The sequence below is a fragment of the Gallinula chloropus genome (genome assembly GCF_964237585.1).
Source record: "Gallinula chloropus genome assembly, chromosome: 1".
NCBI lineage: Eukaryota > Metazoa > Chordata > Aves > Gruiformes > Rallidae > Gallinula > Gallinula chloropus.
Genome location: NC_140085.1, coordinates 68,278,552 through 68,305,577, shown reverse-complemented (window position 1 = coordinate 68,305,577; position 27,026 = coordinate 68,278,552). Strand labels below are relative to the sequence as shown.

The 27,026-nt window shown below is 37.0% G+C and overlaps 1 protein-coding gene across 1 annotated transcript in view; it reads left to right on the top strand.

The window, feature by feature from the left end:
- ANO2 (anoctamin 2) overlaps positions 1–27,026 on the top strand; it is a gene marked incomplete at both ends in the record, with an annotated part of 168,564 nt that overhangs the window by 14,292 nt on the left and 127,246 nt on the right. The window contains 6 exons of the mRNA XM_084276614.1: positions 16,373–16,471; positions 17,994–18,142; positions 19,363–19,417; positions 20,243–20,291; positions 22,110–22,165; positions 22,393–22,434. Of these exons, the coding sequence (XP_084132740.1) occupies positions 16,373–16,471; positions 17,994–18,142; positions 19,363–19,417; positions 20,243–20,291; positions 22,110–22,165; positions 22,393–22,434 (450 nt within the window). The remainder of the gene's footprint in view (positions 1–16,372; positions 16,472–17,993; positions 18,143–19,362; positions 19,418–20,242; positions 20,292–22,109; positions 22,166–22,392; positions 22,435–27,026) is intronic.

The following is a 27,026-nucleotide window of genomic DNA, read 5'->3' as shown; positions in this document are numbered from 1 at the left end:
TAACATTAACACACAACAGCCACCTCCACAGCAACAGCAGAATTTACTACAGACTGCTTTTCATGAATTATAAAGGTTAAGTTATTAATCATAAAACAAATACCAATTAAATAACATTTATTTAATAGTTATTAAATGTTGCTTGCCAATCTGTTTTGTTCAGTTGATGACAAAAGGTACACTACTTCTGTAAATTTAATATTACTTTTCTCTAAAAAGCTGGGGTTGGCAAATATATTTTGCTTAGAGATACCTCATAACTAGAGACCACCTTTCCTTGTTCTGGCCAGGCCAGAGTTAACCTCCCCAGGCAGCCAGCACAGGTGAGCTGAGTCAGCCTGGACTGTTTTCCACACCACCTGACATCATGCCCCCATAAAAGGGGCTGGTTGGGAAAGGGCACTGCCTTGGTGCTTCCAGGACAGTCTGATTGCAGCTGGGGTGTTGAGTTGGTCCTTGCTGTCGGGCTCTTGGGTCAGTAAGGCACTCTGTTATCACTTGGCGTGAGTCTAACTGGCCATTATTGTTCTACATTCATGGTGATTTTTGTCAGTAACCTGTCCTTGTCCCAAACCATGGAGGTTCTGTCTGTTTCTCCTGCAGTAGTATGTAAGCAGCATGTGGTGCTCAGCCACTGGCTGGGGCTGAACCACCACACCATTATAGTGTACTGTGATGAGATTTTATTGGAAAATATATTTATAATTGATCAAGAGCACTTGGGAGTTCATAATAACTCAATGATTAATTTGAGGGAGAAAACCCTAAAGTTTTAGAAAAAAGTTTTATTTATCCAGTTTTACAGGCTGCATTTGTGTTCTTTTTCAAAATGCCATTTCAAGAGGAGATTTGCCTAGGTGCTATTCAAACTCAGACATTTCAAAAAGTAAAAGAGAAAAGCAAAACCCCAAATCAAATCTGAGTCAAGCAAAGGGTTTTTCTTCTTGCTGTTTTCATTTTTGCAAGCATCCTGAAGGCATGGGACAGGCTGATCCCAATTAGCAATTCTGTGAATCTGCCCTCATCTTTCTTGCCCTGAGCACCATGTCTTGCACGTTCTTCTGTCTCATAGTCCTGCCTGCTCAGAGTTGCTAACTTAAAGTGTGGATCCAGTTGAAAATTTATTGGTCTTTTTTGGTTAAAGAATCTCTCTACCCAGTTACATAAATGTGACCATTGGCTGAAGGGGGTGGAGGGCTTGGTACCATGTAGTCACATGGCTAGAGGCGGGAAGGATTTGGGGAGCACAGAATTACAAGGTTGGAAAAGACCTTTAAGATTATTGAGTCCAACCGTTCCCATCCTATGCTAAACCATATCCCTAAGTAACTGATCTACCCTTTTTTTTAAACACATCCAGGGATGGTGACTCAACCACCTCCTTGGGCAGCCTGTTCCAGGCCCTGACAGCTCTTTCAGTGAAAATTTTTTTCCTAACATCTAATCTGAACCTTCCCTGGCACAGCTTTGTGCCATTTCCCCTTGTCCCATCTCCTGTCACCTGGCTGAAAAGACCATCTCCCACCTCTCTACAATCTCCTTTCAGGTAATTGTAAGCAGTGATAATAGGAAGTTACAACCTCTGTAACTTCCACCAGCCTGAATTAATATGAGATGTCAGCCTACCAAGTGCCAGCGTGAGTTGTGAGCCTGCCAAATGAGGTGCTGAGATGGATGGCAGAGAGGGAGGGGATCAGCAGAGGCTGCCTTAGTGAGTAACAGAGCTCCTGCTCAAGACTTGTTCCCAGTGCTACTCTCTGTATTCCCACAGTGATCTGTGGGAAGCCTAGATGTATTTTTTGCTTTTTCCTTTGCTGGAGGCACAGGGAGAAGTTCTGAATGCCAAAGCAGTCTCCCTGGAGGGTCAAAGTTCAAGCAGGGGTTTCTAATTTGGTTGCATATATATATATAGATAATACTTTGTATGTGTATTCTGTGCATGTGTATACATATATCTACACTAACGTGTGGACTGAAGGGGAATTAAGGCACTTTTTAGACTTTTGGAGTTATATAAACTTGTGTATGTGTATTTGTGCTTTTAGTCAAAAGGAAGCATTGCAATTAATTGGGGCTTTTTGAGGTTTTTTTGTAAACCATCTCTATAAATATTTGAAAAGGGCTAACACATGTTGCAAATATTTAGTTAAAGGTCTTTGTTGAAATGAAATTTAAGAAAGCTCTAAAATCATAATATCCTACCAGTATTAAGAGGTCATTTTGTGTATGTGTGAATGTTCCAGTTGAAGCCTGTTTCAGCCAAAACATCTGCTCAGATTGATGTGTGAAATTTTTGGCAGAGGCCCCACTCAATATTTTTAATAGTGAATGATAAAGTGGTTTTTTTTTTTTCTTTTTTAATGTTTTAGAATCATGTGCAAAAGTTATATAACCAGATCTGGATCTATGTGGTTACTGCTATTTATACCACTGTTGGGGCGTAGGACAGATGAAAATCCAGTGTGTTCTGAAAATAAACATGGGAGAAAAAGATGGATCCTCTATTAACAAGTTTATCATTGGAGTGTAAGGAGATAGAACTGAGTAGCCAAGACAAATGGCCATGGGAGTGCAAAGAATCAGTAAGATGTGTTGTTCTCTCAAACTTGTGTGAGATCTTGATTTGATCAAAGAACCTTATGCTTCAAGATACTACAACACATTTAAATTACCCTTGACCACAAATGCAGTATTTGTGTAATATAAATGCCAGTAAGGATATGTAGCAATGGAAGGCAAAGACACAGTTTTCTGTATTGTTTCTTTAGTGAGCTAAAATATGCAGTTAATTTATTGCCATGCCTCAGTCTGCACATTTCTTATTGTTTTCCAATTACTGTTTAATTCTGCTAATTTTTTTTGCTTGTTTGTTTTTCTTACTCCCAGTTTTGCAGAATAACTGAGTTTCTCATCTCACAATAGTGTCCCTACTGAATGCCAAGAATAAAAAGCATCCTGTGGTCAGTATTAAACTGATACAATCAATGATGCCCCCTGCAAATGGACCAGAGCTTTGCTTGAGACAGCCATGTTTACTGCAGACTGTCAAAACAAATTTAAAGATAAAAAACAAAAAAAACCCCACAGCATACTTTTTGTTTCAGTTTTTTTGTTTCAATCCAGATATATTCTTTCTGATCATGTTAGAGTTAAATGTATCACTGTTCAGTTGTGTTAGCATTTACCCAGCGGTACCAGGCATGAGGACAACTAATGCTGAAGCAGTTTCTGTTGTGAGACTGTGTCCTGAGGCTCTTTCTCAAGCAAGCAATGACTGAAATCCTTAGGAACACACCCTATTGAGGCACTCAAAACTTAGCATAATATGATGTTTTGCTACAGGAATGACTTACTGTGTGTTCCTTTTGTGAATGCTCTTAAATTTCTCACTTAAGATGCAAGCTTAAGTGTTTGACTCTATCAGAGCTTTGACAACAATGTCTGGATTTTAGAAGCCTTAATAACTGTAAGGAGATTTTACTTTTCACCCATTGATTTTGGAAAGCTTTGACTTAGTGCTCATGAATAGTTATCATGATGTATAGAAGAAAAAATGTTGGAGAGTAAATGTATTACAAGACATGTCCAACCTGCAGGAAAGATTTGACTTGAGCATCCTTAGCCTCTGAGCAACAGGTGGACCTCACAGAACTCTCCTGAAAGCAGTTGGCTTTTGCTGTGCAAGAATTGGGTGGTCTGCTGCTGAACATACCTTCTTCCCCTTATTAAGTCACAGCCTAATGTGCATGTGGCTTTGTTACATAGCCTCTCTTTTCTGAACTTCTAATGTTTGTTAGAAAAAAACCAGCACTTTCTAATATGACAAATACAGGAAATGTATGACGGAAAAAAGTATGACAAAAATACAGGAAAAATATGGCAGAAACTTGCTGAAGCAAAGATAGAAAAGTGTCCAATGTGATGCAATATATGTATTTTAAAGGCTGCCTAGACAGAGGTACTATGTGATTCTCTTTAATATACTGATGCAAAACAATCAAAAAGTTTCATGAAAATGACAAAATGAGGAATACTTCTAATGAGGCATAGAATCCATTTTAAGATGTGGATGAAGTTACTTACTGCTGTCAGTGTAAAGCACCATATTTATTACAAAAATCTGGTAGTGATTTCCTTTAAATTTCAATTTGTGCAATACCACCAGGTTTGGAATAAGAAATCTTAGGTTTTTGCTTTGCTAATTTTTTTCCCTTAAGGCACAGGAAACTTTGGCATTGTATCAGTTTGAAATTCATATACTACATTCTATCTACAAAGTTTCTTTTACATAGTTGAAAGTATATTGGCCCACCTGACCCTTACATCTCTACAAGTGATTTGTTCAACATTCCATACAAATCTTCATATTTTGATGTCAACCCCCAAAATAAAATCATACTAAAATATGTTATGGTTGAATGCTGCTGTGAAATGTATTGGAGAACCTACAATATTTATAACATGTCAAGCTTTACCAAACACCATTATAGCAACAACATTTGCTGGCGGTTTATTCTTACAGTTGTAACAGAAATTGCAGCTCTCTTCTCACACTGATTTGGCAACTGATTTATTTCTTTTCTTACCTGGCAGATGGTTGGTCAAATAAGCAATATGGCTGATTGCTAATCCTTCTTTGATTGGTGTGATACAAAGGAGCAAATTGAAACTTGTAAATCCTGACTGGCTGCCTCTTCAAGTATTTTTTTCTTTTCAGAGTGATTCCAAATTCATGGTGATGAAGATAGGTTATAGCATGTACAAAGCAGTACTTCTAGGATGGATGAATGCAGTATTGGTATCTAATAAAGTAGAATTTTCCATTTTACAGGGACAGAAATGTGTTTGGGTTAATGCTTAGACATTGTTTACTTTAGGGCTAAATCACAGAATGTTAGGGGGTTGGAAGGGACCTCGAAAGTTGATCTAGTCCAGCCCCCCCTTACCAGAGCAGCATCACCTAGATTAGGTCACACAGGAAAACATCTAGGTGGGTTTTGAATGTCTCCAGAGGAGGAGACTCCACAACCTCTCTGGGCAGTCTGTTCCAGCGCTTTGTCACCCTCACAGTGAAAAAGATTTTCCTTATGTTCTCATGGAATCTCCCATGCTCCAGCTTTCACCCATTGCCCCTTGTCCTGTCACTGGACATTGCTGTGAAGAGCCTGGCTCTGTCTTCCCTTTACATATTTAAAGCCACTAGTGAGGTTATAGCTCAGTCTCCTCCAGCCTAAAGAGACCCAGCTCCCCCACCCTGTCCTCATAAGGAAGATGTCCCACTCCCTTAATCATCTCAGTGGTCCTGTGCTGGACTCCTCCAAGTAGTTCCCTTGAACTGAGGGGCCCAGAACTGGACACAACATTCCAGATGTGCTCTCACCAGGGCAGAGTAGAGGGGGAGAAGGACCTCTCTTGATCTACTAACCACACCCTTTCTAATACACCCCAGATTGTCACTGGCCTTCTTGGCCACGAGGGCACATTGGGGGCTCATGGTCATCCTGCTGTCCACCAGGACCCCCCATATCCCTTTTCACTATGCTGCTCTCCAACAGATCCATCCCCAACCTACATAATAATGTACTACCGTGCTTTATTAATGAATGAATCTCTGAAGAAGAGATGAAAGACTGAAAAAGAAGAAATGGGAAATGGATTAAAGCTAAAGGAATGAAAGTTTACATTAGATATTAGGGGGAAGTTTTTTACGGAGAGTGGTGAGGTGCTGGAACAGGCTGCCCAGAGAGGTGGTGGATGCCCCGTCCCTGGAGGTGTTCAAGGCCAGGTTGGATGGGGCCCTGGACAACCTTGTGTAGATCCAGGCCTGGAGGTTGGTGGCCCTGCCTGTGACAGGGAGGTTGGAACTATATGATCCTTGGGTTCCCTTCCAACCCAGACCATTCTATGATTTCTGCCCCAGAAGGTGCTGAGAGCTGGGGTATGGCCAGAGAAGCCTGAGGTTAGCAAAAATCAGGAGCAACTAGGGGCAAGGTAAAGATGGCAGGGGGAGTTCCCAATTAAATTGCCTGCCCACACCCTCAAGGAGCATGAGTGCCAATTTAAGTAGGCTTGACCAATAGTAGATGATTACTAACCATTTAGTATAAATTTAGGCAGGTCTTTCTAATCCTGTAGCAACATAGATAAGTTGCAGATTCTGTGCACTGTGGTGCTGGCTTTTTTTGTACTAACTAGCAGCCATCTCTGCACAGATATAGAATCTCTTTTCTCTGTGTGTATGTTGGTGTACTGCACACTGGGTAGTGACCCCACTTTTGAGACAGCAGTATGTGTTACAGTAGGTGTTCTGGTATCTATCAAGTCCTTTGAGGGGCTGAGACTAGCAGCATAGATGGGAGAGATACTTGATGAAAGCCAATTTACAAAAGTGCTGGGAATTCAGCATGTTCTACAGAGATCACTAGAAAGTTCTGGTTAATTAACATTTCTGAAAATCCAGTATTGTCCGTTTACTGGATGATTTCAGTAGTGATGATCATGTCCCTGTGGGAAGATATTATTTCCAGCATAGGTACCACATTGGCTGCAAAAGCTGAGACTCCAGAAATAGTACAATACTGCAGTTTCCATCTATGAACGACGTATGTCTTGGACAGTGATTCCCAGCCTGTTTGCCAAGCTTCTTGTGTTAGGCTCAGCTGCAACGTTTCAAGCGATTATTTTTTGTTGCTTGATGATTTGCTCAGATTGCAGGGCTGCTGCTGCCTTCTAATCATCTGCAGAGCCTGCAAGCATCCAGCAGAGCTTGTCAGCTTGGCCTCCATGCTTCATATGAAGCATACTTGTGCCTCACTGGCTGGGAACTGCTTCTCTAAGAAGACCTCAGATACAGGGAGACAGAGTCACTGTGTCTCTTTTATACTCATTGATGCTGGGCGGTTGCAAATGCAATCTGGTTCCTTGCATTATGGGTGTTTAGTAGAAGAAAAAAGGATGTTCCTACCTGAATCTAGTTGTCCTGTTTGCTGAAAAAGTACAAGAAATACCATCGTACTCTTTTGCAATCTGTCTTCGCTCTTTCCCACACCTGGCTGTGCAACCTAAAATGAATAGCACCAGGAGTCTGAGTACAACCTAATGGTAATCAAAAGCGTATCATTCTTGCAACTAACCGCAGTCAAGTACTGTGGTTTGGAGATGAAAGGAACTCCCTTAAAGAACACGTGCTTTAGATGAGTTTAAATTGTAATGTTGTTTACATAAAAAAGGTTATATTTTATACTTAGTATTGTGACTTTTTTAGTGCTAAAGTGTACTGTTAGTGTATCTCACAATGAAGAATTTCTTCCTAACACCTGATTTAAATCTACTCTCCCTCTGCTTAAAGTAATTTCTCCTTGTCCTATTACTACACTCTCTGTTAAACAGTACCTTGGTTTTCTGGGTTACAAGCGCACATTGCTGGCTCATGTTGAGCTTCTCATCAAACAATGCCCCCAAGTCCTCCTCCTCAGGGCTGCTCTCAATCCAATCTCTGCCCAGCCTGTAGTTGTGTTTGGGATTGTCCTGACTCACGTGCAGGACCTTGCACTTGTCTTCGTTGAACTTCTTACAGTTTGCATGGGTCCCACCTCTCAAGCCTGTCAAGGTCCTTCTGGATGGCATCCCTTCCCTCCAGCGTGTCAACTACACCACATAGCTTGGAGTTGTCAGCAAAGTTGCTGAGGGTGCACTCAATCCCACTCTCCATCCAATCCAACATAGATATTAAACAGTGCCGATCCTAACACCAACCCCTGAGGAACAGCATTTGTCACTGATCTCCATTTGGACATTGACTCTTTGACCACAAGTCTGTGAGTGTGAACATCCATGCGATTCTTTATTCATCAAGTAGTGAATCTGCAAAATCCATGTTTCTCTGATTTAGAGACAAGGATGTCATGTGGTATGTGTCAAATGCTTTGCACAAGTCTGTTAACGTGTCTCTCACAGTTCAATGGTAAAAAGTTTAGTAAAAATGAGGAATGGTGCAAACTTTTATGATACTTTTGTTCTAATTTTCTCCTGCTGACAGCTGATTTCAGTTCAGATAATTTCCCCCACTTGATGCAGTTTTTCTATCTCGTAACCTTCCACGGATTTCTCTTCCAAAGTCTGGTATAGTTTCTTCTTGAAACATCAGACACTTTTGGTACCCACAAAGTCTTTTGGCAAGACGGATGCACTACCCACTTCACTAATATCTGTGTTCTTTTGTTTATTTTGAATCTGTCTCCCAATAGCTTAGTTTGGCTTTGTGTGAGGCCCTTTAGTTCTTGGCCTGAAAGAGACAGTAGGCAGTCTACCCACACCACCTCTCTTCATGCATGATTTTATAGACTTCTACAACATCTTCCTTGAGATTGGTTTATTCCCAGAATGAAGGGTCTCAGTCTTCTCAGTGATTTCTATATTGCTGACATAGCAAGGTTCTTATGGTGGTTCCTGCCCTCCTCCAAATCCATTTGTGGTCTAGCTTATCTCTTTGGAGGTGAGAAGACAGGGACTGCAGACAGAGTTCAAGCATAGATTGCTATGTTTAAATATTTTTTTTCCTTAGTCTCTATTCCTTTCCTGATGCAGCATAATATTTGCTTTACTTCTTGGCTCTTGCAAAATCCTGAGCTGATAATTTTCAAGGAACTTTCTGTTTGAACCCCAAGATGTCATTACTCAATGGTATAGGTCAATTCAGAGCCCAGCATGTTATATGCGAAACTGGTTTTAACATAGAGATAGTGCTTTATATTTATTTACATTGAAAACCCGTTACCAGTGTTCAGGCTCTTACTCTTACAAAGCTTTTCTACACTTTTTCACAGCCTGACCTTACCCTTGCCGTCCTGAAAAACTTAATCAGTGCAGCTTGACTTCTCACTGCTTATCTCTTTTTCCAGACCACTTATGTTGCTGCCATACAGCGCTGACTCTGTCTTTGGGGACTCTTTAAATGTGTCACGTGATGCTACTGTGTGACTGCCAGTGCTTCTTCACCCTTTTTTCCTTGTTTATACTGAGGCTGAGACTGCTCAGGGAGGTTTTGAATTTCCCGCCAGCAAACAAGGCAACCAGAACACTGATTATCTTCATCTTAATCGCTTCCCAATCAAGCTTTTGCATATACAGCCAACCTTCCTTTCACTGATCTTTGGTGAGAGACCTCAAAGGGATACTGTCCTGGAAAGGCTTGTAGCATATAATTAGGAAAACATAATTAATAAAATAAATATATTTGTATAACACATTTAAATTAAACCCTCTAAAATAGTTTTCATAAGAATGAATTGAAATTTGAAATCTTCCAACCCAAAATCGAATCATCCCTTTATATGCTTGTTTGTTAATATTCTAGATCAAGTATCGAGTGATGAAGCGATATTTTAAGGTGGAATTCCTCTGGTTTTCAGTTTGGTATCCTAACCACTTTTTTTTCCCCACCCTTTTCTTTTTTTGTTTTTGCCCTCCACCTTTTTTTCTTGATATCAAGTCAGCTCGAGATGGGTGTTCAGTCTCTATTTCATTAATCCACCTACTGGTAACCTGCCTGTTATCTGGTCTAAAGATTGACTTCCATGATCTTGCTGCTTCATCTGGAAAATTGTTTAGGGAATAAATCTCTGTCCAGATTAGCATGTCTCATTCTCTCATGAGGAATTACATTTTGCCTTTTTTAATGTTAACTCTTTGGCCTCAAGAAGTTTGTTGATTTTATTATTGATAATCAAGTTTGGTATGATGTATTTCACAGAATATTGGCTTATTTGCTAGCTAATTTGGCACCGAATGCAGCCAGGCCAGCTGATTATGTGTTTTTCCATTGACACTGCCAAAATACAGGACATGGTAGACAAACTCCTCCCTTACTTTTTGAAGAAGACTGATGGTGGTTTTTTTTCTTTTTAATTCATTTTATTGTTATTTCTTGTATTTTTAGTCTCAGGATGTGTACTCAAATCATGATATGCTTTTGTAACAAGAAATTGTGTCATTGACATAGGAGAAATTTTCTGATAAAGTTAAACAAATAGCGAAGATACTGCTTTATATTTGAAAGTCACATTTTTCATGGTGCAGCAATCAGTGGCCATCGATATATATTTGGAAAATAACAAAGAAAATGGACTAATTTTCAAATCCAGAAATTGCATTCAGAAAGAATTAAAAATGAATGGCAATCCTGCCATATTTGTTTTCTCCATATAGATTCGGCATTGAGTTCTGCAGTAATGCAGAAGTCTGTGCCTTTTTTGTGTTTGGCAGATTTAACAATCTATTCTACATTTGTGCTTGAGTTTCTAACAGCTCATTTTCATTCTCTTGTGTGCCAGTAAATATTTCCATCTTCTTCAGGGGAAGCATGCCTGTGTTTTTAGGCTTCCTGTATCATCTTCCATTCAGAGATGCTTTCTGTCTGTAGATGAGTGGGAAGATTTTGGTTGGAAAGGTAGCAATGCCATGAAGAAACATTGCAAAGGATGTGCAAAGTCAACTGTTTCATTCACAGTGCTTTATCTAAGGAATTAAAGTTATATAGTTTCTTTTAAAGTGTTTTGGCCAGATCTTTCATTCCAAGGTGTTCTGTTCTTTGCTTACGCATGCTAGTATACCCTTTAACTGTTTATGTTCAGAGATGGGAGTAAGAGAGTAAAATAAACAGGACATTAACACCTCCACTGTCAGTAGAAATAAAGCAAGATAAAAGCAAGCTGTCAAAATGTGTAAATTATTACATCTTTGCTTAAGGTCTGAAACTTGGACTTAAGCATGTCTGCTTCATATATTGTTGAACAGCTAAAAATAAACCTAACTCTCTGAGATGATGATGGAGTTTACCATTGCCATTGGTGAGCAAGCCTATACTTTCCATCTTTACTCTCGTGGCATGTGTGACTGATGTCTGTCAGGAGTGGGACAACTTCTTGGAGCTGTTGTTGATCACTGCTAATCATTTGTAACATGTTGCAAGAGAATCTGCAGTCGTTAATAAGGATCTCATTATGATAGGCACTAAACAGCCATAAAATATGGCAAAACTTTACCTAATGAAATAATGAAAACAGAAAAGGGGAAATTTGGCAAAAGGTAAAAATATATATGCATAGTATGTCTACTGTTCATAGCCATGCACTCTTATTTGTTTTCTGTATTATTTGAGCATCTGCACCATATTCATCTTCACAAACGTCTTTTGGTAGAGGGAAGTTCTATTATCTTCATTTAATTGGTGACAGAAAGAATTAAATTACTTGCCTACAATTATTTAGACAACATGAGTAGGGAATTGCTCAGGGATGACATCTCCCTGTCAAGGCATTCTCTTGAGGTCTCTCCCAGCCTAGTGCACTGCCCTTCCTTTTTGTACTGTATCTGAAATACATATTGCTGTGCATGCTTTTCGATAAACCGATTTTGTATCTTGGATACAAAACATTAAGATCAGCAGAACGCCAATCCTTGTTCAGATAGAGATTCAATGCGTTTGGCAGAAAACACAGACGCTTTCACAGTCACTGTCTGAATCTGGCAATGCTGTGTCATTCCATCACGCGCTGCCCGTGCAGGGGGCCAACAGCTCGGTATTTGGCTCAGCTTTCCTAAAACGTATGTGGCTGGCGTTCTGTGAGTGCAACAAGAAATTGCATTTTATTTGCATTGTCACATCACATTGTTATTTGCCTCAATTTCCAGGGCTGGTATCAGGAGAGTAGACATTCATTTTGAACAATTACATTTGCAGACGTGACTGATCCATTTGGTGACGGAATAAATGGGAAGATGATTACTTTTACGGAGCTACTAGAACTTGTCTTTTTTTTCTTTTCTTTTTTTAATTTTTTTTTTCTTTCTCTTCTCTACAAACTGTCTCACCGTTGCTTTCCTAGTGTGGCTGATATTACCACTGTCAGCACGAGTCGTCTGATTATATTTACTGAAGCCATTAGCAACTTGCTGCCTGTATGTGTCTGGTATTTTTCTGTCTGTTTAATAATCACAGCAGGATAAAATGTTTAAGGCCCAGATAGTTTGTCTTTTTATGAAGGAAGTTTACATGGTTCAGGTTTTATAATTTATGCCTTTCTGTTTCGTATGTATATTTTTTAAAATCGTAAGAAAGATTAGCAATTTCCTTGGACTCCCTTAGTCAGTAGTTAATCACTTCTGTTCAGCCTCTTTTCTTCATATTAAGATTTAGAGCAGAAATATGTCTGTTTGAACAAGTATTTAAAGATAACATTTACTTTAATATAGAGGTTATATATAACTTTATTTCTTTAATACAGGATTAGTGATGAGTGATTTCATGATGAGGAAAAAATGAGAGAATAAAATCTAGCATTCAGTAATGAAATTCATATTTGCAGAGTTATTCTGAGCAATATGTTAACCACAAAAAAGTCTGAGGCTCTCCCACAGTATAATTATTTTTTCCTTTTTGTTGTCTTGATTGTGGCTGAAAAATATGCATTAGCATCCTATACTTCAGTTTATATTAGGAGTGACATGAATGACATGCGAAAAATGCGTTGTCTGAATGAGGTAAAGTGGGAGTCAAAGTGGCCTGGCAAAATAATGGCACCATAAGGCATCTTTGAACTGAATACACAGTACACCACCTTTTACATGCTGTGTTCTTATGGAGCAACAGGACTTCTTCACAAACTCTTGTTGCAATAGAGAATGCTTCATGGTGGGAAATACAGATATGCCACTGGCTTTAGAATCACAGAATTTTCATTTATTACCTGAATTTTGTAGAAAGCTAAGTTCAATTGCAAATCTAAATTTTTGGCTAGAGAGAGTTTTTCTACTTAATCTAGCTATTATGCATGTATAGCCATGTCTAAAAAAAATCACTTTTTAGTTAAAAAGAATAATCCCTTTTTGACTTTTCATTAGTCAGATCAATAGAACTAGATTCTTTATATGCATCTATATGAGAGCTTTCATACTTATATTTTTTTTTCTGCTATGGCCCCGATGATAAGTTTGCAATAAATTTTAGACTTGCAGTTGATGCAGGTGCTAATGTATTTTACTGTAAAGGTATGAAAGATAGAAAAAGTCTCCTTGGAGAAATTTGAATTTTATTCATCCTGTACGTTTCCATTCTAAGACAGGGAAAAAAAAAAAAAAAACCAAACATTATAGGCTGCTGTCAAAGTCCTGCTTTAAACTACCAGGAATACATGACAGAATGAAAGAAATCTGTGATGTACTTTTCTTCATGTGCTGATTGAAAAGCAAACCAGACCTTCCAGATTTTCTTCCATTTGACTTTTATGCTGAGTTTTCCAATTGAAATGGAAAGGCCCAATTCAACTTTACGAAATAGGAAAGAAGCTGAGATATAAATATATCTTGAATTACCAACTTATAGAAAAACTTCCACTCTTGAAACTTATTGGAAGAACTCTGTAATATGGAATATAGATTTGATGAAAAAAGGATCATGAGAGCAACAAATCTTTTTGTCATCTGCATAGCAATACTTAGTCATTTGAGTAATATAGTCATGCAGTGCAATGATATAGACATAGAACAATGCAGGGCCAAGAATAAACTCCTGTGGGACATCATCTGTAGGTGAAAAAGGACTTGGTTAAGGACGGCTGTATTAAATAACAAGTGAATGGTCAGACAAAAATAATGTTAGCCAGCTCAACATGTTTGCTTTAGTGATACATCTAGAGTACAGTGAATAAGCAATGGTGATCGTGAGTATTGAACATAGAAGACTGACAGCATTTCATTAGAGTAAATAACAAATCATATTCACAAACATATGTACCTTGGTCATTTCAGGTGATTAACCAAATGACACCATTTAGTGGATGTCTCCAGTAGAGAGCTATAAATCCACTCTGGGAATGAGAAAAAACAAGCTCTAACTTTTCATAATGTTCACAATACAATAAACACTCTGGGAATAAGTTAGTTGAACTTCACCAGTCATCACAAGATTAATGACAAAAAGGGCATGTGAACCGACAGCTGGACCCAGTGCAGTTGAAGGCTTGAAAAGTGGACAAAGAAGCCTTACCAGATGAGAAGCTGGTACACGTTTTTATATCAGTGGCTCAGTAGAAATCTAGCTAGATAGCTGAACCCTTGATATATGATATGAGATGGATGATTTTAAAATTATATTAAATGTCTTCAATAGGTTTTAATATTAGGAAAATGTAGGGGAGTGTGGGAAAAGTGGTTCTAATAATCCCAAAATATATATTAAGCAGTCTGTTCTTCTGCACTTTTTGTTTACTGTGCAACAGGAATCACCTGGTTCTGTTTTCCCTACTTTATTTACTTTGCACTAGTCTTTATTAAAATGACCTCATTTTCCTATCATGGGGTGATTTTAAGGCTTTAAAAGATTTTAAGTCTCTGATTCCTCAGCATCTGATGTTGCTTCATGAACCGGAAAACTTTCCAACATCTTTTTGTTCAAATATACAACAGTCCTATTCTTCATCTGGTCTTTTCTCTCAAATTATGTGACTGATTTTATTTTCAATCTGTGTAGTCATATGAGCCTGAGCTGGAAACAACCAATTAGATCAGACTGTCCCTCCTCTTGCCAATGTGGAATATAGTCCCCCAGACAGAGGACACACATTTGATTTTAGCCAAAAGCTGAGAAGAAGCCTCCTGATCTTCACCCACTGAAATTTAAACTCTCATCTGTTATTAATATATTTTCAGCAAATGATTACCAGAACATCTGCTTGTGCCCAGTAAATTTTTACTTCCTTCTCTTAAAGCTGACTTCCCCAGTGGGCTGATGAAAGATACGTTCTGCAACTCATTTTGCTCTTTAAAATAACATCATTCCACTGAAGACATGTTATCTGAAAGCGATGTAGCATCTTTGTAGTTCATGTTGCAGTTATAAGGGAAATAAGAGCAAAATGCGTGCAATAATAATAGAATTTCCATCAAACTCTTTAAAAAAACCTCAACAAAACAAACAAGAAGATTTAGGAAACATGAAATTGTGAGCACTTTGAAAATATTAAATTCTGGTTGTAAAATGCTGATACCAGTGTGATATCATACAGATTTATTTGGATATTGATATAAATTGTATGCAAAATAAACAAACAAATCACTGTGGCTGATAGGAGAGGCTCTGTTTTTAGCTGTAATTGCTTTCACACGTAACGGGTGGGACACCTGAGTTTTGAATTTAAACCCAACATGTAACACAGCTATGTTTCTCATCAAATTAGTCACCCTACTTTGTTTTGGGTTTTTTTTTAATTGTCTCGCTTCTAAATTTCAGGATATAGGAAGGAGGACAAATACAGGTTCATGATCCCCTGAAAGGAAGGGATTGTCCTGATCATTACACGCATAGGGGTGGGGAAATACAAAGTGACAGTATGCTCTAGCACCAAAGCCCCAACATGCACAGAGCTACACAAAGACTATTAATCTTGGCATTAATCAAGCATTTAAAGTCTCCCTTGTACACTTCCATATACTTTCCAAAATACATCCTCATATCCTCTTTCTAATCTCCCTCCCAATTTTTATTCCCTTAATTTCCACAGTAAGCATTCATCTGTATAATGTACTGATTTGTGTGCATTGAGGAAACTTCTGTGTCAACATGCATACGTTTCCTTTTCATGCTTTTGCCAGGGGTGTTGCTTTCTGATCTTAGAGTGCCTTTGTGTAGCTCAGATATTCTATCAGGAGTGTATCCTCTCAACAGCCCAGAGTGCAGGAAACTGGACATGCAGATGCCTTCTTGCTTAGTCTTCTGACTCTGCACAGAATAACCAGTTATTTACATAAACATTAAGCTCAGATCTCACTTCAAAAGTTAAATTTAAAAGTTTTGTTTAGGGTTGCTATTCCAGCTGCAGATATTTAGGGCAGTAAATGTTGTGCCCAATTCCCTGTAAGGAACTACTAAACTGGTGAAGTGTCCAGTACACTGTTGGGCAGAACCAAAAATGGGAACCTAAAGTAAATCCCATCCACAGCAGAGGAAATGTTTTTTTTTTGTTCAGATAGTCACAAAAACCCACTAATAAAGTCACATGACTTATACAACATCTGAGTATGGAAGCTGTAGTTTGGCGGTTTTTGGTTCACATGGTTCCAAGTTCTGGAACTACAGGTTTTTGCCTTCATGGTACATATGCAGCTACACTGTGGGTGGTAGATTAATGGATTTTAGAGCATTAGAAGATTCAGCTTTTAAATTGGTCATTTTTAAGCCCAGTTATTACAGAAGTTGTTTTTTCACTGTAATTGCCCACTGTTGAGTGATTTAGTTGGAGCTGACATCTTGAAGTCTTATTACTGTATTCTGTTCAATAATATTGAAATATATTGTTTTCACTATTCTATGTTCCAGAATAAGAGTCAAGGCTTGAGTTTTGTCCGTATACATGCACCTTGGCAAGTACTTAGTCGAGAAGCAGAACTCCTTAAAATAAAAATGCCCACCAAAAAGGTAAGTATGTTCCATCTTCTATGAAGTGGTTGTATGACTAGAGAAGGATGGATGAGAAAGGTATATATGATATGTACATACACAAGCCTATAGAGATACTTTATTTAAAAATCAGAGCTTATTTTTTTCATATTACTAATTATTTTGAGATTATTTAGTATTCAGAGTTAGATTTAAGATGGGATTTTCATTGGGGATTTTAAAGGCCACAGTCTACAATGAGAAGAGTGATGACAGGGGTGAGTTTTAAGAGGGACTTTAAAAGCTGAGAAGGCAGTAGCTGTTTTGATTTTTGTCAAGGAACTTTCCTGAAAGGTAAAGGAGCAGTATGGGAGATTGTATGATAACTGGTCATTGCCTTAAGGTTTCACGAAAGTTGGGGGATGTTGAGAGAGTCTGTTTTGGTGGTATCGATGACTTAGTGCATTCAGACTTGCCCATTATTATTAAAATTTTAGCTCATTATCTTTTTTACAGTCATACTAGATGAGAGTATCTAGCATTTAAGCAGAGTTGCAAACAAACATTGTAAATTCTGAGGAGTTGATCCCAAAATTTGTGGTCCTGCAATGATTTAGCACACTGGCTAACAACTCCACTGACATTAGCAAATGCCTAATATTTTCACATAGACTCACCAATTGCACTACTGAACCTTTACTTCATCACACTGTCATTAGAATTAAATAACAGACTAATTTTTTTTCTTCCACAGGTTGTTTTTGTTGCGGTTTTTATTAGTTTTTTTGTTTGTTTGTTTGTTTGTTGTTGTTGTTGTCATGGTTTTCTATATTGATTGTTTCCACCCAGTAAAAGCTTGAGTGTTGTTTGCATCTGGTGGTGGTATAAGATCTCACTGTCAGGGGTTTGGCAAAGCCAATCCTGTAGATTCCTACTGCATTGTGTTTCATTCCAGAAAAAAAGAAAACAGCTTTTGAAAATGAGTAGGCTTTGGGAAGCTACAGTATCTCTGTCCTTTCTGGTATATTGACAATGCATGGGTAGACAGACACTTCCTAGAAATGGATTGTACTCATGTCCTCTCTTTGATTCCTTCCCAGGTTCATTCTTTATGTTCATTTTTAGTGCCTGCTCATTTCTCTCTCCTTCCCTAAATTTCTCCTAGATTTCTGCAGATACACCAAAGCAAATTTTACATTGTTTTAATTGAGGAACTGTTAAAAGCCCTTCCTGCTTTATCTTTTGCCTCTATTCCCAGTTACAAAATCAAAATAATTACTTTGCCTGTCATCTGTTTGGAACTTCTAGTTTAGTCAGCATGGATGTTTCTGGTATTAGCAACTCTGCACTAAGTTTTCTTCTGAAAACATCTTGTGAGGGACAAAACTTCTTTTTGGAACTGAAACCCTTAGGGATTCAGGTACTTACTGTTATATGGGAATATATCTTCAGAGAAGGCATTTATTTTAATTAGAGATTTAAACAGATGTGTATAGCAAATTTTTTTTTTTACTGGATTTTTGAAAGTGACATGCTAACGTCCAATATTTTATTTACTCAGATGTATGAAATCACAGAAGAAGGGGGAATACTCAAAACTTTAAATGAAATATGGTGCAAATTGACTGAACCTCTGCAACCCCAGGTGCCACAAGAAAATACCAAAATGAAAAGCCTGTCTTACCCATTTTCCAGAGAGAAAATATATTTGTGAGTACATTAAATTATGATGAGGAATGAAGACAGCTATAACTTACCATTTTTGTGTTGTCATTTTTTTTTTCTTACAATATTTCAATGAAAATTCAGACATTCAAAGAGTATTTCTGGAAATCCTAAGGAAATATCCCAGTTGTCAGATTATTCCTGATTATTTCCAAGTCATTAAAGCATATGTCTGAATAAAACTAAAAACATTGAAGAACAAGTAAATAGATCTAAAGTAAATGAACATGCATTGGCGCTGAATCCAGTGAATTAACAGAAATCTAAATTGCTGTGACTTTCTACCACTGTTCTACTTCCTTCTGCTGGATAAGGTATAGGAAGCAACACAATAAATAAAACATCTATGTTTTTATCTTGAACTGTAAAAATCCCAGCACTGAATTCCTGATTATTTGGTTAAGGATATTACTGCCTCTTTTGAAAAAAGAAAGTAGAAATATGACATTTTTTCCTCTTGATTTATTATAGTAATTAAAACTTGGCTTATAATATGCAGATAAGGAATTCTTGTTATCTGCCCTTTCACTCAGAGTAATACTTCTGGGCCCAGTTTGACATTAAACATTCCTCTTTTCCTTATGTGTGTCTCCTTGGATTTATGCCTGATAAATAAAATTCAATAATAAATATAATGACCCACTATACGATGTACTGTCCACTATGAAAATTTTGATTAATTCTGAATACAAATCAAATTTATTGAGAGGAATAAATGGATAGAATAATTTCACTTGATGATTTTAAGGTTTAAGGGAATGCATAATTCCAGTGGAACTGTTAGTTGAAAGCAAGCGAAATGTTGACTGGTTAGCCACCTGGAAAAGAGTAATGAACATCTGCATTAGGCTAATTGAAACCTAATAACATAACCCCTTCATGTTATAGTGTTGAGGGTATGTTATAAGGGAAAGATTAAAAGGTCATCTTGTGTAAACAATACATAAGCTCTTCTTACCTGAAAGACATTTTACTTGATATTTTTTGTATTTTATGCCAACCATTGTTGCAATCCAGGCAGATCTCTGAATGACGAGGTCTTGTATTAAGCTGTTCTCTTTCAACTGTATTTCCTTTAAAAATCTGTTTTTCTTACTTGTTATGGTATCTAAATGAATTCTAAATCAGAATCTTATTGCTGTCTTCCTCATTACTACCATGTCTGAAAACATAACTGATTTTTTTGTTTCCTGTCAACATTTTAGGTATAACATTAAAGACAAGGACACCTTTTTTGACAATGCTACGCGGAGCCGCATAGTAAGTAAACATAACTAACATATCACTTATTTCATGTGCTGAATGGGATTTGCTTTAATAGAAAGTGTCAGTGAACTACTTCACTAATTTCATCAGTTTATGCATTTCTCTGTTCCTGCAAAACACTAAGCATTCATAAGTATGCATGCTGTGTAGGGAAACACTGCTACTGATTCCTTCTCATTGTTCAAGTTGTTACTAAGCCCTGTTTCCTAATTTTTAAAAAGACTTTGTCCCATAAAAATACCTCCTCTACAATCTTATAGTAAATTCCGAGCTCCAGTAGTCTTCAGTGAGAAACCTTGTATAATGTTCCTGAGATTCTGCTAGGTCTCCAGGAGGTTGGTGAGGCAAGATTCCACTTTATACATCCAATATCGACTCCTCCCTAACATGCTCTGTTCATCCATACATTCTTGGGTTTCATAGCTATAGCATACTTACTCGATGTTATATTTCCAAATGTGGAAATGAAATGCGTTTTTTTCTAAGGTCAGATTTTGCTGTGATTTTCTTTAGTGTAAAATTCTGATTCTGCCTGAAGTGTTTATCATTCATACAGTTTTATAAGGGTGTGACACCACGGGACTTTGACTACAAATATTAGGGAAGATAATCCACTAGTAAGACTTGCCATAGCATTGTTGCGTTAACCAGTGGCCTCAAGTCATGCATTTATGTATGAGTGAAATGTATGTTTTAAATGAGTGTGCTAATAAACTCTACAGAAGCCTCTTATTTTAATGTTTTGCTTTATTGCTAGGTCCATTATGTAAATAACGCTAAAAGATGATTTGTGTGTTATATCACTGTTCTTCTCCACAGGTGCGTGAAATTTTGAAGCGCACACCTACAAAGGCCAGAAACAGCATGGGTAAGAAGGAGGGAAGATAATGATGTATGTTGTTTTAAAGGGAATTGTTTAGGTACCTCACAGAATATTTCTTTTTAAAGCAGAATAAAAAAGTATGCTGGCATGTTTCCACAAAAAATAGTGATTGAACAAATGATTTTTCTGAGGAATAAAATCAGACTTTCTGGTCCATGATTTGGATAGGATATGGTAATGGGAGCTTGCTTTTCATTTCTACAGGTGCAGGATCTGGCACATAACCTGCATTTCATGAGTTGCTATAAAATTGAATTTGATTATTATATGATCTGCTTTTGAAAATTCAGATGTCAGCTACAATATGTTGTATTATTTCTTCCAGAAGCAGATTTTTCTTGCCATTTCAATAGAATAATACATCTTTCCAGGTTATTTTTATCACTGAACCTTTAAAATATTTCCATGAACTGCATAGTGAAATATATAGCTTAACTATGACTGATTTGAAGATACTGTGTGACACTTTTGGGGAAACCCTGAGATATTTGGATCTTTTGTTTTCTTGAGGTGCAGAATATGTACAAGTGTACTTATTTTCTTTTCTCTACTCTTTTCTTTCATCCACTGTGATTGCATGACACATATCTTGCAGAAGGGATAGTCTGCAGAGTTTCTGCAAGTCCTCCTGTAAGCTTCACCACTTATGTGCAGGTCAAAACGTCCCAGGGTAGTTTACTTGAAAAGAATAAATTGTTGTAGCAACCGATTCCTGTTCAGTCTTTGTGTCACTTGGTGCAGTGAAGCTGCAGTAACAGATTTCTTTGGTACAGCAACTAGAGTGGAAAATAGATTAATTTAGGTTTCCCTGCAGTAGAGATATTTTTATTTTTTTCAAATTACATGAAAAAAAACCCAAACCCCAAATACGTTCTGTTTTTCAATTAAAAATACTTGGCTTTGACCAGAACAAACATTTAAATTTATGATTATTACACTGTTGCCTTCAAAAAACTTGGCAAGATGGTTCAGAAAGAGACAGGCATTCTTCATTTCTAAAACTTTGTTCAGTTGGTCTCTGTTTTGTTCACCGTTCGCCCTGCCTTGCTCTATGTTTTGATCAGCTCAAGGGCTCTTTCAGGGCAGTAAAGAGGAATGCTACTGGAATTTTTTTCTGGATTGCTCTAGCTGGCAGCGAGGGAACCCTCCTGGTGACTGCAGAGACCATGCCTTCCCTGTGAGCTGTGGAGCTGGTGTAGATGTCTCCAGAGTGCAGGACTTTATAGAGATAAGGCAGTGTAAGGCATATATAAAACAAGAAGCCTGAAATCCAGAAGGGACACTAAATCTGTCAACATAAAAGCCAGACCCCAGAGCTGACACTTTTCCAAGGGATCCAGAGAGACTGTGTAGAACCTGTTGAAACTTTTAGGACTGTAATTTGATGGGCTGAGGGTAGAAAACCCAGCACTTTGTTCAGTGAAAGCAAGACTTGATTTAGTATTAGTGGGAGCCCATGATTTTGATCACTGTCAAGCTTCTAGAAGGACTACCCAGATGCTTTCTTCTTCACTCACATGCCTCTCCATTAACAGGATGAGAAAGTGGACAAAAAAGTCTTTGTATTAGACTAGTTCACTCAAGAAAAAACACTATTTGAAATGAGCCTTTTGAAGAAAACACGTTTTCCGTAGTTAGGTACTTCTATGATGGTATATATACTCATCTTGACATGATTTCAAATGTTTTCATCAATGCAGCTCAGTTGCCTTTGTAATGTCATGAAGTAAAATCTGTAATAATCTTCTCTGTTTAGCTGTGCCTAGCCATTGACTGTGTTTGTGGATTTTTTTTTTCTTTTAGGTATTGGCACATTAATAGCAAACAATGTTTATGATGCAGCATACCCACTTCATGATGTACGTATATACTATTGAATATCTATTTCTGTGATAGTATCACTCAATAGTGTGTATGTTTATTGCCTGTGACAATAGAAATAAAGTATGTGATTCTTGTATGAAAACTCTTACACGAGTACTTTTCAAGTTGTGAGCTAAAGGCAACAATGCGGGAACAACTGAGGAGCATTTTATTGCATTTTATCTGGATTTACATCAGCTATTAAATTGTTTTCTTTCTCTAGGGAGAATATGAAGGCCAAAATGATGACATGAATGAAAGAAAGGTAAAATACATTGCAAAATTAATTTCACATTAGATTGAATAGGATAAATGAGAATAGTATCCTAAACGCTACCTTAAAGCGTTAGATGGTGTTCAATTAAATAAATGTTTTTGCAAAGGGTTTTTTTTTTTTTTTTTGCATTATTTGTTTTCCTCTACTTCTGCATAAAATTTTTTACAAGACTTTTTATAAAGCCTTCTTATGACGGAATTTAATTTGATATTTACATCCTGAAATGCTTCAGTTTTCCCTCCTCATGCATAGAGAAGATTTTTTAACCTGTCAGGAAGCAAAAGTTGTTAAATAACTTATATGATTATTTTCTTTCCATAACCAGATGGTACTAAAGAACCATAGTTACTAAAATAAAAAGTAATTGTATTGTTCATTTTATTGTGCATCCAATTAAATTAAATGCAATTTCTAAAAATCTGCTTCCAATTATTTTTAAATGAAAAGTTTTGAGCTATCAAATGACTTTTGAAAATATATCACCCACCAAGTGTCTGCACAAGAGAAATGAATGCATAATCAAAGGCTATATGAATTCAGAATGTTTTAATATATATGCTTATGATTACAAATGAGCAAACTAGTTAATTATGGTAATCCATTAAGATCCATTCCATATTGCTCTCTAATGTTGGATCTTATTTTTCCCCTCTTGATATATAAATAATAGGACAGGAAATGTAGAGGGAAAAATGTGATGAGAGAAAGGGTGGGAGGAAAAAATGAAGAAAAAGAGAATGTTTGGATGCCTAAAATATTTGTTATACTAGAAATTCAAATGCATGTATTCTTAGTGACTCGTAAATAATTTCACAAAATTTTATATCTCTGTGGTATTACACGTTGGTATATACCATCTTTTGCTTGAAGAATATGTAAGAAAATGCCATTAATTTGACAAAACACAGTGTAGTTCTTCTAAAGAGTATAATTGCTAGAAATCATGATTATTTGAACATTTGAAATGAGGACTGAGTTTATAGATCATACAAATACATTTTATTTCCCCAATGCTGGGTTAGTAAATCTTTGAAATCCTAATCTTTGTAGCTTTTGGTAAAGGGTATCAATATTCAGCCACTAGATGTCTTCACGTGCAGTAGACAAATGAATTTAGTACATGAACCTTGGTAAGCAAAAGAGACAAAGATGGAAAACAAACTATAAGAACCTTGTATATTTGTGGCTATTATTATGAGCTTTTTTTCATCAAGAAATTGTCTATTGTGCACTTGCAGATTTTCCTCTCAGTGATAATAGGGATGCAGTAATGGACTCTGAGAGTCAGCTACACAGTTTTCTGACTTAGAAGGTCAGTAAATATTTAGAAAAGAATGGTAAATGGACATTAGTCAATGGAGGAAGATTGAGTACTGTGGAAAAGAGGGGAAGAGGGCCTAAAAGGAGTAGTGTCTGGGAAAATATTCACCCTCCTACTTGCATTTTGTGCTGCCTTCTTTTTATTCTGCCTATTAGGCTCAGTTATGAAGTGTTAAGTATTAAAAACATAAAAGGTTCTTTCCAGAAATACTTCATTGATTATTCACATATGTCTCTGCTGCTTAGCCATTGAATCTGCTGTAGTATTTCTATGCATAACATCATCTGTTTTCTATCTGAATCTAATAGTCTCAGTGTTTAATTTCCTGAAAAGCCCCAATCATGTTTAAAGAAAGGGGGGCATTTTTCACTTTTATTTTTCTCTGCCCCTTTTTATTTTGTCCATTTTAATTTACTGTATCTTCCATTTCCATTGTCTAAGCCCAAAGAATGATGAACTGAGTCGGGTACTTATGCCAACAAGGCAGCACAAGTAATTAAGGTTTACGTACCAGTTCATAATATAAAAGGTTAATCCTTATTAACCCTCTTCAGGATTTCCTTAGAGAAAATGCACCATGAAACGATACTTTTGTCACATCCTATGAGAATTAGAAATTTGAAGTCAACAAAATCCATTCTTTTTCTAAGACTGTTGATTGAAGTACAGGGATTTCCCTGTTTTAGTGTGACTTCTGCTCTAGAAAAATATCTCATTAAAAAGCTATTGCAGAGCAGCATGATAATAACTCTCCATGAATATAAACACTGACTTTCTCTTTCCTAAGCTTCTAGCCCACTGGCAACTTGTAACCCTTTATTGCTAGCAATCTGTTTGACATTGTGAATACAGAAGGGCTTTGTTACATATCTGAGAAATACACTGTTATCATATACTACAGCAACATCCCCAGAATATTAAAAGCAGATCAGAAAGTATTATTGTAAACTTAGAAAAAGTAATGCTTTTAAGTGAAGCTGATAAAACTCAATAAATTATATTATAAAACTCTTCATGGAATTCCTTTCGATTTAATAAATATCATGAAAGGAAGCACATTCCAGCTTCCAGATTAAGCTTAATCTTGTAAAATTGCAGTGTTGAGACTGAGGTTCAGTGTGGGCCACACATGTGAATGGAAAATATTCGTGCCATAAACTCACCTTCAGTGCCTTGGAAACAGAATAACCAATGTGATTCTGTAGTCTGACATAATGCCATAGCAACCTGTTCCTGAAGTGACTGCAATTTTAAAAAGACCTTTCCTTTTGTTCTTCAAATTCCTTTCTGTAACTCTGTTCAAAACAGCTTTTCAGTAGTTCTAATAATTTAATAGCTTTAACTTTCTTGCTTTGTATATTTCAGTGAATGCATTTATAGGTGTGATTGTTTATGGGCATAAATAATATACTAGGTAATTCTGTGGGGTAATGGCAAAGGGTGATTTTGAATTGGTAACCATAAGTATTCAGGTGAAACTGTCAATAAGGCAGCCAGGGCAATCCCCTTCAGCTCCTGTTGAAGCCAAAAAAAATCAAACCTAATCTCATCTTTTCTTTCAGCAAGTGCAAAGCATTTTGCAAGACTGCTCTGTGATTGCAGCAGTCTAAAAGCCAAGACTCCACACTCCTCCAGTCTCTTTACAGAATTCCGAATTACTACAGCGGTGTAGGGTTTAGTCCCTGATCTAGGAACAGAAAACACTTTATGCTGTATTGTTAATGAGTGTGCATTGGCACAGGGATGTTCACTTAAATGGCTGTTTCTATATTCTGAACAATAATCCTTCATTGAGCACAGGTTTCCATGATCCAGGTATTCATTGCTCACTTGATATTTATTCAGCTCTCTCACATAGCATCTTCAGGAAGAGAGGCTTTATAAACAGTAGAAAAAAAAATGTGATTGGAAAACCTCAAAATATGTTAGTTACAGGATCCGAAATTTCTCCACACTTACTTTAATTGTGCTGTTAACTTCATAAGATGATGTAGCGTGCTGTTAGCCATCAAAATGAACCATTTGACAGATGCAACTACTGATAATTGCAAACAGTGTATGTACTTTGCTACTAACATCCTCTGCAACTCTTGCATGCTTACATAACTCCAACGTGCAACAATATTTACTGGAAAAAAAGGCACCAGGCTTAACGAGCATCTATTTTGCAGAATGAACTAAACGTTTGCAATCTAGTCTGCAACTAAGCTGATGAGTTTCACATATTACACATTTTGAAAAAAAAAAATCTCTTGCAGTTTTAAAATGACAGATTTTTACTATCTTTTGAGTTCCTTTAAGCAAAGAAATAATTGAACTCTGCACAATATCCTCTGATTGTACCCACTTGTGTATTCATGTGCATGTGTTGCTTGGTTTGTGTTTTCCTCCACAGCAGTTTTAGAACTTATTGCCCAATCCCAGCCAAAGTTTACAGTAGAATAGGAGTCTCCAAGGTATTCACTCAGCAATTATATCAGTTCACATTAGCTACCATTTCCATGAGACAGGCGAGGGACTGTCAGTCAGTGCTAACGGAAGGGGAGGAACTGAAGTATGAGGCTGTCTCTTGAGGCCAATAGATATTTCACACGGAAGCCCATTCTCAAAACACAGTTTCATCACTACTCCAGTATTACTAGGAATTATGTGGTGCCTTATTTTAAAGGAACTGACTCCAGCTTTCACGTGCTATTTTTTCCCTATGTCCATCCCCGGTTCCCCCATTTCCCCCCACCTCGCCTTTTTGAAAACAGGGATAAAAGGCTTGATATCTATCTTTCTGGATGATGTATAATCTATAAATAGCAAAATGGTTAATTTATATTCATTTATGATCATATTCTTGTTATTTGTTTATTATTTTTAATGCACTCTATACTTCAAGGAATAGATTTCAGTGAGCATGTCTCCAGTCTTGCCATAGCATAAAACTGTGAAAAGAATACAAAGAATTCAGGTGGTTCCACAGAAAAATGTACTCTTTTGCGTGGGACTTCCCTCATTTTTATTTTCCTAGCTTTTAATTTTCTTTTCTAACTGTTAGACCCTGATGATGTTTCCACTAAGCTTCCTTTGATCTTCTGGAAAGCTTTGTTTTTTAATGTCCCATTATCAAAATAACTTTTGTATGAAAATGTTAATTGTATAGTAATTTCTATCTGAATGTTTCAGAACAGTGTGATGTCTTTCCCACAAAAATTACTGGTTTCCTTTACAGCTTGTTGAGTGAAGGAAAAGACTATCAAAGGATTGCCTT